Source organism: Lipotes vexillifer, unplaced genomic scaffold, assembly GCF_000442215.2.
Source record: "Lipotes vexillifer unplaced genomic scaffold, Lipotes_vexillifer_v1.1 scaffold1177, whole genome shotgun sequence".
Taxonomy (NCBI): Eukaryota; Metazoa; Chordata; class Mammalia; order Artiodactyla; family Lipotidae; genus Lipotes; species Lipotes vexillifer.
Window position 1 is genome coordinate 210,101 of NW_006789843.1, and position 11,960 is coordinate 222,060.

General features: G+C 37.4%; 1 protein-coding gene across 1 annotated transcript in view; it reads left to right on the forward strand.

Annotated features, from left to right (window-relative positions):
- Nucleotides 1–8,336, forward strand: part of CRY1 (cryptochrome circadian regulator 1) — a 95,743-nt gene extending 87,407 nt beyond the window's left edge. The window contains exons 8-13 of the mRNA XM_007462867.1: nt 828–979; nt 1,215–1,417; nt 1,522–1,617; nt 6,659–6,730; nt 6,807–6,910; nt 7,685–8,336. Of these exons, the coding sequence (XP_007462929.1) occupies nt 828–979; nt 1,215–1,417; nt 1,522–1,617; nt 6,659–6,730; nt 6,807–6,910 (627 nt within the window). The 3' untranslated portion in view covers nt 7,685–8,336. The remainder of the gene's footprint in view (nt 1–827; nt 980–1,214; nt 1,418–1,521; nt 1,618–6,658; nt 6,731–6,806; nt 6,911–7,684) is intronic.
- Nucleotides 8,337–11,960: the final 3,624 nt, after the last annotated feature.

Genomic DNA, 11,960 nt, shown 5'->3' on the forward strand with positions numbered 1-11,960 from the left:
CGGGGCACGAACCCGTATCCCCTGCATCGGCAGGCGGACTCTGAACCACTGCGCCACCAGGGAGGCCCAATACCGTAGCTTTTTAGTCATAATTATATTATGTAATGTGAAGCATACAACATTTTGTGACATCTTGTGGTTATATATAATAGGACTTAAATATATGTTTTACCTTCCTGCCTATATCATAAATTTCCCCTATCCAAAGACCATTTCTGATCCTATGTTTTTTTACATCTCCTGTATTTCCTAGTACAAAGTTGTACATGAGGTAGATGTACAGCACACAATGAATTTATACAAAATAATTTATTTTAATTCTATTTCTCTTTTGGATCAAGGAATCCCAAATTTAAACTGTATAATACTAATGAATTTTTAAGGGTCATTTGTATTTGATTGCTCCCATTATGTAGGCCAATGTACTAAGCTTCTAAGTTTTTGTTGGTGGTTTATTTGGCAGCATTTTTGCATTCTTGAAAGTGTTTACTGCTTTTTCTTCCAGTTTTTTAATCTTTTCATATCCCATCTTATCCTTTTAAATTGGTGACTTTAATAACTTCTACTCTCCCCTCTTCCAGTAACACTACAAATATTAGAATAGTAAATTCTATTCAGAAATCTATATATTACTAATATGTTTCTTTCCCTGAAATAACTCATTATAGAATAGAACACAGACAAGGAAGCTAACTTTGGAATGTTTAATTTTACAGTTCTGTGCTAGATTTTCTTGCCTTGACTTTTGATCTACAGAGATCTGGAAAAATGCTTGCTTTGAGAATTATGTGTGTGCAAACTAATTGTGATTACTGTTACTTCCGAAGGTATTTGAAGAATTATTACTTGATGCAGATTGGAGCATAAATGCTGGAAGTTGGATGTGGCTGTCTTGTAGTTCCTTTTTCCAACAGTTTTTTCACTGCTATTGCCCTGTTGGTTTTGGTAGGAGAACAGATCCCAATGGAGACTATATCAGGTAAATCAAGAATGATTATTATTCAGTTTGGAATAGCTAATCTAGGAAGAACTTTTCATGTTTAAGCAACACTTAAGGTGTTCCCCACTCATGATGGGCAGCAGAGATGAGCAGAAGGGTAACAAATCATTTAAATGGTATTGATTTGATTTTGGTCATTCATAGCTAATAAATAGTTTGTTATAATTTGCTTATAGTTCATTTTATTAATAATTTTTCTTCCTTCTCCCAAAAGACGTTATTTGCCTGTCCTAAGAGGCTTCCCTGCAAAATATATCTATGATCCCTGGAATGCACCAGAAGGTATTCAAAAGGTAGCCAAATGTTTGATAGGAGTTAATTACCCTAAACCAATGGTGAACCATGCTGAGGCAAGCCGTTTGAATATTGAGAGGATGAAACAGATCTATCAGCAGCTTTCACGATATAGAGGACTAGGTATGTCAGTAAATGCCTTTGATTTGTTTCTTTGGCAGCTGTTTATGTACCCATCCTTGAACTTGATCTTGATCATAACTTAATAGGAAATTTTTTCCCTTTAGGTCTTCTTGCATCAGTGCCATCTAATCCTAATGGGAATGGAGGCTTCATGGGGTATTCTCCTGGAGAAAATATCCCAGGTTGTAGCAGCAGTGGAAGTAAGTGAAAAGGAAATTTCTGCACTTAGTAACATAACGAGATTAATTATAAATATATTGTTTATTGTACCTCACTATAATATGTTTTTTAAAGTCTATGTTTAAATTGTGTAATAGGTTCCTTGTACACATGCATACGTGTACATATACATACACACATACCCTCACTCCATTAGTGACATTTTAGAGAAACATCACTATATATAGTGGAATTGGGTCAAGGTAAAGATCTTCTTGCAAACTGAATGAGGTTAGCAATTTTTAAGGATAAAATGAAACTGAAATGTTATATATTCAGAATGGTCATTATTTTTTACTCCCTTTAAGTATATATCAGCTATAAGGTAATTAGTTAAGAAGGTCAGAGGCCCTGTGAACGTGGCCAAAAGATTTATCACGCACATGCATAGGGCCTCTAGTCCTTTTGCACATGAGTTTTTTCTTACAAAGCCTAGCCTATAATGGTTTTCTTTGTGATATATATAGTTAGTTGCCACATATGTTCTTAATATGTGTCAAGGAGTCAGTATGTATTGGGAATTTGAATCATATCAGTTTTCAAAGGTTCTAACCAAAAATAGCATGAAGCTAATTAATTTGTTTAAAAACAAGGCTGAATGGCTGGACTTATTACTTTCTGTTTGGTCATGTAAGGGGATAAAAACATCCATATTCTAAATTCTAAAACGTCATCTTGTGGTTTGGAAATAAGGTTTTTTTGGTATTTCAGTTATAGGTAGTAAAATAAATAATTCTGCATGGTTACTAAAAGGCAAAAAAAACCCCAAGACTGCATTAGAGGAATGCTTATTTTTTTTTAAAAAAAGAAGTCAGCTATTCAAAATTTGATATTAAGAATAACACCTTTAACAAATTGAACCTTTCTGAATTCAGAAATATTTTGCATACTTTTGAGAGCATCAACAATTAGCTTAAGGAGAAAGGAACGAAAGCACTCATATCTTGACTGCCTACTTTGTGCCTAAGTATGAGGAGATTTTGGCCACATACTCACAATAACCTTGAGAGGTGGTGGTAGGCGTCTCATTTTATGATTGGGAAAATTAGCCTAGAAGAGTTAGGTAACTTAACCAAGATCCCACAGTTAGTAAGTAGTTGAGCTAAGATTCAGATCCAAGTCTAACTAGTCCTAAAGTTCATACTCTTTCCTGTATCACTGGGTCTCCCCTGCAAATGTAATGCCAAATGTAGTGTTCATAAGACAAAATATTTTATTACTGAAATGTGTTTCACCTGCATTCAAATCGTTGCTATTCATGATAGTGTACTTCAAAAATGTTCTTTCTCAGCGTCTCCTACAATTTGAAGTAAACTTTAACAAGGTAGCATTTCAAAAGTTCTATCAGATTTCTTATGCAGTTCACAGACTGCCTCTTTTGCCCACACATGAGTTTGAGGGACAGAAGTTCTGTGAAGCAGTGAGATAACAGGCAGGTGGCAGAGGGTGGAAAGCAACAGACTCCAGTTACCTAGCTAATGGATAATGATGGTACATACAGTTTCTTAGTCCAGTCAAATCTGTATTTATCTGCAAAACTAATCATGTTAGCAAGTTAAATTGGAATACTTTTGCTTCACAAATTTATAAACATGATGTTTTGTGATAGGATTAATCTTGAAAGTAGTCTAATCATGTAAATATTTGCCTATAACACACTTTGTAGCTAGGTGCTTTGAGGCTTTCAAAAGACATAGAAGACATAAAAGCTACATAGAGCTTAGAGTCTAAATGGGCGTGTGGAAGGGGAAAAAAAAAACAAATGAAAAAAGTGATAAATTGTAAGACACTGCCTCCTCATGCAATAGGAAAAAAGGGAGTTGAAGGAACTAGGAAACTTTTCTTAGAAGATGGTGGGGGACTTCCCTGGTGGCGCAGTGGTTAAGAATCTGCCTGCCAATGCAGGGAACACGGGTTCAAGCCCTGGTCAGGGAAGATCCCACACGCTGTGGAACAACTAAGCTGGTGCGCCACAATTACTGAGCCTGTGCTCTGGAGCCCGCGAGCCACAACTACTGAGCCCGTGTGCCACAACTACAGAAGCCCACATGCCTAGAGCCCGTGCTCCGCAACAAGAGAAGCCACCGCAATGAGAAGCCCATGGACCACAACGAAGAGTAACCCCCACTCGCCACAGCTAGAGAAAGCCCACACACAGCAACAAAGACCCAATGCAGCCAAAAATAAATAAATACAAATTTTTTTATTTTAAAAAGAAGAAGATGGCAGGGTGGGTAGCATTTAAATAGGCAGATGAAGGAGAGAGCATTGTAGACCTGAAAATGGGAGTGATTATGGCAAGATCCTTAAGATACTATGCTGTTAAGAATTTCTCCCCTCAGGTTTCTGTTCCATTTGAAAGGACTACATGGGGACTTCCCTGGTGGCGCAGTGGTTAAGAATCTGTCTGCCAGTGCAGGGGACATGGGTTCGATCCTTGGTCCAGGAAGATCCCACATACCACAGAGCAGCCAAGCCCACACGCCACAACTACTGAAGCCTGCATGCCCTGGAGCCCGCATGCTGCAACTACTGAGCCTGTGTGCTGCAACTACAGAAACCGGCACACCTAGAGCCAGCACTTCACAGCAAGAGAAGCCACCGCAACGAGAAGCCCACGCACTGCAACAAAGAGTAACTCCCGCTCACTGCAACTAGAGAAAGCCTGTGCTCAGCAATGAAGACCCAACGCAGCCAAAAAATAAATTAAAAAAATTTTTTAAATGCTAGAAAGGACTTATACTTCGGAAGCGTATCCCTTAATGCCCCATACTTACCCTATTCGTAGGTTTTTATTTACAGTGTCTTAAAGGCATTTCAAAGGGCAAGATTCTTTATGATTTAAGTTTTTTAATGACTGTGCAAAAATTCTTAATCTCTGCAACAGAAACTGCATTTTTGTCCTCTCATTTTTGTAGACTTTTTGTGCTCAAGAAAGGAATAAACTAACATACATAGATGTCTTGAGGTATTTTTGTTCTTATAATAAAGCAGACTACTAAAATTTTTTCTATTATAAAATACCTGTTCAGCATTATTAGTCATTGGGGAAATGCAAATTAAAACTACTAAGAGATAGGACTTCACACCCACTTAGGGTGACCAGTTATCACTGATTGCCTGGCATTGAGGAGTTTCTTGGGACACAGGACTTTCCATGCTAACACTTGAAGAGTCCCAAACTGGGAAGAGCTGGTCACCCTATAACCACTAGAGTGGTTGAAATAAAAAAGACGGACAGTAACAAGTGTGTGGAGGATGTGAAGAAACTGGAACGCTCATATATTGCTGAGAGGTAGGGTGTAAAACAGTGAAGCCATTTTGGGAAGCAGTTTGGCAGTTTCTTAAAAGCTAAACATAAATTTAACATACAACCCAGAAATTCCATTCCTAAGTATCTATCCAAAAGAAGTGAAAATATATGTCTACACAGAGACTTATATGTGAATGTTTATAATAGCTTTATTCATGATAGTCAAAATGGAGTATATCCATACAATGGAATATTAATTCATAAAAAGGAACAAAATGCTGATATATGCTACAACATGGATAAATCTCAAAAATATGTTAAGTTAAAGAAGCCAGACGCAAAAGACCACATGCTGCATGATTCCACTTATATGAACTAGTGAGAAAAGTCATGTTTTTAAAAGAGAAATTAGATTAGTGCCTACCTTTGGCTTATAGGCAGGAATGGAGAATGAAAGCAAATGGACATGAGGGATCTTTTGGATGTGATGAAAATGTTCTAAAACTGGATTATGCTGGTGATTACACAACTCTGTGAATTAACTAAAAATTATTGAATTGTACCCTTAAAACAGTTGACTTTTATGGTATATAAATTATTCCTCAAAACTGCTTTAAAAAACTATTCACTATAGACAGTTTAGAAAATTCAGAAAAATAGAAAATAACAATAAAAATCAAATAAATACGGTAATTGAAAAATGTATTTGTTGAAGTTTTTTTAATTGTAAAATATGCACAACATAAAATTTAGCATTTTAACCATTTTTAACATACAATTCAGTGGAATTAAGTACCTTCACATTATTTTGTGAAGATTTCAGTAGAGTTGTGTAAAGATGCATGATGACAGGTATCACTACTAGGGGAAGCCCTGATGATGGTAAGACCAGTAGCAGCACCATTCAACAGTGAATTTGCCACAGTCCAGAGTCCGACCTTCAGCCTTACAAGTCTAAAGCCTGAACGTTTGCTATAATTAGTGGTGACCATTCTGTGAATGACAGACAAGAAATTTTAAAATCATATGAATTAAAATATCAACAGGGAACATTAGTTTATTAGCTTATGGTGGAAATATTCCTTTCCAGACGTCCTCATCCTTGATCAGGGCATTCACTTTCCCAATTTTGAGTACCTGAAAAGCTGAATTCTTTATCCAGAGAAATGTGATAAGTATGAAGTTACACTAAAAATAAGTAGATTGTCTTGTTCGGGCCATCAGGCAATCACTCCTAGGGGTAGGATCCTCATATTTTTCCATAATGTTTTCTCTAGAATCTACTTTTCTGTGCTAACCCATTCTCCTATAACATTTTTTCTTTTTAGGAGAGTTGATACAATTGCACAGGCTAGGTAACTGCTCCATTGTTTAACTCTCATCTGGCAGGACCATATTCCCTTACTGTATCTCCAAGGACATATGTTTTAGATTGGTGCTGAGGGAGGAGGAGGTGAAGGAAGGATGTATATCTCACTGATGCCCTGTGTTTTGACTTCATGATCAAGTGTCTAATTGTCATCCAGTAAAGAAGTGTTTTTTAGAAAATGATTATCAGTGATTTTGCCCTTGAACAGTCAACATTTCTATGACCCTAAATTTAAGGACAAGTTAAGCTTTCCTGATTTGGTTATGAGTTTGGTTCATATGAAGGGTTGTGGATTAATCCTAAAACGCACAATACAAATACTAAAAATTGATTTTGTAATCGTAATAAGTACAACTTGAAATTAGTTTAAGTAATTTTACTATGTTTAACATACTAACAGGTTGCACTCCAGGGAGTGGTATTTTACATTATGCTCATGGAGATAGTCAGCAAACTCACCTATTAAAGCAAGGTAAGAATGTAGCATTCGAGCATACTCTTCTTCTCACCTTTCTTATCTTAAACATACATTTTTTTAAAATGTGTAGGAAGAAGCTCCACGTGCACTGGTCTCAGCAGTGGGAAACGTCCTGGTCAGGAAGAGGACACACAGAGTATTGGTCCTAAAGTCCAGAGACAGAGCACTAACTAGGTAAGTATTTTAGAGCTTTATTTCTTGCTTTAGCAGAGTGTATAATCAACATAAATTAATATAATTTCCAAAATGGAGCTAATCTCTATTTTCAAACCAGAGAATCTGAGGCATAAATTTTTCAGTGATTGTTACAAAATCAGTTAATTCTTAGACAAGAGAAATGTATCTGTACTGGACAAAGTGCTGTACTCAGTTTTATGGTCGTCTGAACTGATGATCTTCAAATTTGAAAAGCTTATGATGTCATGCTCAGGTTTTTCCTCGGAAAAAGCCATCCTTTTCATTTCCTTCCTGTGTGACCAGGAGTCTAAAACAATTAAAGTGACTTTTTTATTTTAGGGGTATTAATATAATCCCCTTATGAAATTTTCCCCAAATCTTCTGTTGATTTTATAAATTTCTTTTATCTATTGTGATACTTCTAAAATCTAAATTATTTCCAGTTTGGGAATAGTTTAAGTTTTTTTAAAATGTTGGCCCTTTTTGGAAGTGTCAGAAAGCCATGCCTGTATTCAGTTCAACTGGTTATGGGATACTATTTTGTGATTTAAATTTATATGAAAAGTATTCATATAGTGCATTTGCCAGTTTTTAAAGACTTCTGTTTCTTCAGTTATCTTGAACTGTTTACATTTTTAAAATCATTGCTGTTTTTTAATACCAATATAATTAGTCTGTAAATTTCTTGAAGATCAATAAACAGTCATCAGATTTTTGTCATTCCTTGCAATCAAGCTTTACCCAGTTTTTTTTCTTTTCCTTAAATCACAGAAAACATTCAGAAGGAATACCGTTGCAGCAGAAATTGGTGGGCAGTTCAGTACTTTTTCAGTTAAATTATTTTAAAATGTTCTTCATTAATGGAAAACAGTTACATATTGAAATGCATTATTTCTAATAACATTTCTGTAGTTTTTAACTTTTTAATGAATTTGACATAGGACAAATGGTAATTTGTATATAAAGAACTTGGTAAAAGAATTTGCTTAATGTAAATATGAATAGTCACAATTAGTATAGACCCATCAATATATTTTTGATAATCTTTCATGTATGGTAAAAATTAAAGTGGCAAACTGATATTCTGATATAAAAATCAAAGTTTTGAGAGTCAATGTGAGAATATAGGATTTTAGACTTTCTTAAAAGACTTTGTTAAAATTTTAAGACAGAATTTTTCTTGACATCATTATTTGGTCTAACTTTGAACTCTTTGACAGCAATGTTTCAGAAAACATGTGTAATCAAAATTGGTAGTTGTAGCCTCCATTAACATAGACAATATATATTTTAAAGCTTCATGTATGCCTGTTTTGACCCAAAGTTATGGATATCATGGTATCATGTGTTAAGTTCTTCTTGTCTCCCTTTTTTGTTCAGTTACAGCTAAAGTGACTTTGTTATTAAAGTATATGCATATATGGAATCCTGTGTACTTGGTGGTTGCTTTTTTTTTTTTTCCTTTCCTTTTTTAAAAATTTTTTGTTTGTTTTAGGTAAGGGGGAGAGCATTGGTATGTGAGATGTGATCACAAATTAGAGACAGATTCTGTAAACTACATGTCACCATTCTGAATGAAGAAACAGCTAATATATATTTAGTAAAATACTTTTCAAAATTATTCCAAGTAAGAATACTATCTTCCAAATACTTCGTACTTTTAAAAATAAAGTTATCTATAAGAAAGATTTAAAACCAAAGAGATTTTTTTCAAGTAATTGGGCTTATAACTCTGAGTTAATCAGTATGGGGTAGCAGTTAAGAGTGTGGGCCCTGGAGTCAAATGCCTGGCTCTGTCACTCATTAGCTTTGAGATCTTGGGCAATTATTAACCTTTTGTGCCTTCTTTTTTTCTCTTCTATAAAAAGTGAGGATGAGAGGATCTGCTTCATACTACATATGAAATGCTCATAACAGTGCCTGGCATGTGGTAGGATGCTCACTAAATATTAGCTACAGGATTGCTGTTCTATGTAGCTAGCTCCCTGGAATGTGCAGTGCATAGTCTGCATAACTGCCTGCTGCAGCTCTGGTTAGCTGCCATTATTGTTATCATTATTATTATCCCTTTACTCTTCTCCAGTAGGCCAGTTCTTACCATTTGGAATTATAATCATTGGCTTTTGTTTTCCCATCTTTATTAGTGATGTTCAGTGTGGTAATTGTATTTAAAGGTAACTCAAAATAAATTTGAGTCAGAAATCCAGAAACAATCATTTTTATTTTTAGATGATACACATTTTAAAAAGTATCCTGGATAATGAATTAATACTGATCAATAAATTCATTACTGAGAAAGAAGAAACTGCCTTATCTTCTTTTATCACTGTTAATAAGGAGTAATATTTTGTTTTTCACACCTGTACTTTACATCCTGCTCTTTGGACCTGATTGTACTATACAGAATTGAGAAATTCATTGACTTGGAATTTACCATCACCATTTGGGGAATAAAAGATGCAGTTTTAATATGAATAAATCAGTATTTTAGTAAAAGAACACTATTTCAACATAGGCACTGATATTTTACTTTTAAATGTAGAAGGATTTTAATATGTTTTGGGGGTGGGGTGGGGAAAGCTTTTTTCAGTTTGGTCTAAATTGTGACTAAAACAGAAAAATCACCAAAAGGGAAAGAGAGGTATCAATCAATGTGCTCCAACTGAGCAAATGCACTATGTTTGAATACAGTGTTGTCCCCCTAACTGGAAGGGTTAGTGTTCTAAAAACCCTACAGGTGGTTGAGGGATTTTAAGACATTTTCTTCGTTCAGCAGATACTTCTTGAACTCTTATTACCAAAAACTGTGCTTAGCAACTTGGAAAAACTGAATTGAGGGAACTACGTTTTTAAGTTTTTCACATTCACTTAAAACAGTAAATTTGGGGTATAAAAGACTGATGGCAATGTTACTTTTAACCATCTCTTGTGTACTAGAAACTTCAGGATCTTCCCACAATGTCAAACATATGTTTGTAATTTTCTTGTAGGTAATATGCCTAATACTAGGTTCTTTGAACCCCTGTTTCTCCATCCAAGTGTTTTTCTGATTGTATGGTTCTAGAAATGAACTCTTTAAACTAGGATGGAAAAAACTTTGGGTAGCATTTATTTAAGACAACTGGCATAGCTAAGTTGGTCAATTTCAAGTGTGATTACAATGCACAGGGTTATATATATTGTCATTCCTCATACAATTATGTGGTGCCCTGATATAAGCTGCTAGCACCTTAATGCACATCTCTGCTCCCGCCCTCCTGACCAGTGACTGTGGCATGCAGTTCTAAGGCCCTAGTTTACATTCCTTAACGTCCTTCTCTTTTCTGGATCCTACTTTAATTCCCTTTTCCTAGATGCAGGTGACACACTTTGGTTAGTCTGGACCCCAAATCCTTGTATTTCAGGAAAAAGAGTGCAATAAAGCCATGAATAATGGAGTTTTTGTATACGGGTAACCCAGAGGGAGAAGGGTTACTGGACAAACACTCCCCTACCTCACATACATTAGCCACCCAATTAATTCTAGAATATCCTGGAGATCAAAGTTGACCTAGAGACAAGGAGCCAGGATTCTTGCTGCTACTATGTGGAATTAAAGTGCAACTTGTCAGTCCCTCTCAACAAAAGCCATTGAGCACAAACTGGGTAATAAGGCTAGACTCAAAGATTTGGTTAGCATTTCCTGAGTCCCTACCATACGCCAAGCACTGTTCATAGGAGAATTAATTCATCAGTATCCACAAGGAGTTCACTCCACAAGGAGAGAGAGCCATCTTAAAGAATTACAGTGCTGCGTGTTAAGGTGTTAGAACTGTGCACTGTATACTATGAAATACACAAAGTGAGGGGACTACAGGCTGGGAAAATCACTGCTTTCCTGACCCCCAACTCCACACCCAGCATAGGACAGCTAGGCCAGTCAGGGCACCCTGTCCTTGGGAACATTCAACTCTAGTCACGATTAATCATGTCATTGGTTGTTAATGTCTTTGTTCTCCAGTAGAATGTAAACCTCATCAGGATAGGGAATGTACTTTATTCCCCCTTGTCTTGTGCACCACTGTTTTGTCATTGCAGCTTCACATGCTTGACACTTAACAGGCATGCCATAAATATGTGTATGGATAAATATGAGAATAAATGGGACAGACATTGAGCCTGGCTTTAAGGAGAAATTTGTTAGTCTATGAGGTTGGCATCACAGGTAATAATTAGAATGTAAAGCACCTCGCAGTTTATCAGAAAAGGTGAGTATTTGGGTGAAAGCGGCAGGACGGAGGCTGTTAAAGACTCATCAGACACTGTAGCTGACTGCTGGATTGGGGTGGGGAGGGGGGCAGGAAAGCTAGATATGTACCAGAGAAGTTTCGGGATTTTTTAAACTACGTTTCTTTTGTAACTTAGTTCTTTACCTATCGACTAATTTTGGGAATTCTGAATGGCTATAGCTTAAAGATATAGCTTAAAGATATAGCGGTTTGAGTTATTTCTACCCTTTTTTTCTCCTTGGGAGTGACACTCCCCAAGGGACAAAAGGACTGAAACTCCAAGTTCTCTAAAATACTGGGAGGGAAAGATGAGAAGATGCTCGAGGCAATAGTTGCCGGCCAGAGGCGCGGTTCCCCGGACAGCTGACTCGCACGCTGACCCACTCCGCAGGTCCCCTCCACTCCGCCCGGCCCCGCCCCGCCGCGCTGCGTCAGGAGGGTCACGTAGCCTGCGCCCCGCGCCCTGATTGGCTGCGTTGGGGGCTCTAGGGTTGTGGGTTCCGCGAAGCGGGGCCGGAGCTGCTGAGGGGAATTGGCCGGCGGCTAGGGACCCTGGCCCCTGTTCCCAGGCCTCGGGAGGACGCCAGGCCGCGGGGAGCCTCGGCCTGGGGAGGTGGGGAGGACGGAGCCAGAGACCCGGAACTCGCCCCTTGTGCAGAGTGGACGCCGACAGGTGAGTCGCCCCGGTCCTGCGCCCCTGGGGGTGATCGTCCCCAGCCGCAGAGCGGCTGAGAGGCTGGGGTCGGGAGCTGCCCACCGTGAAGCCAGACTTCCCGCAA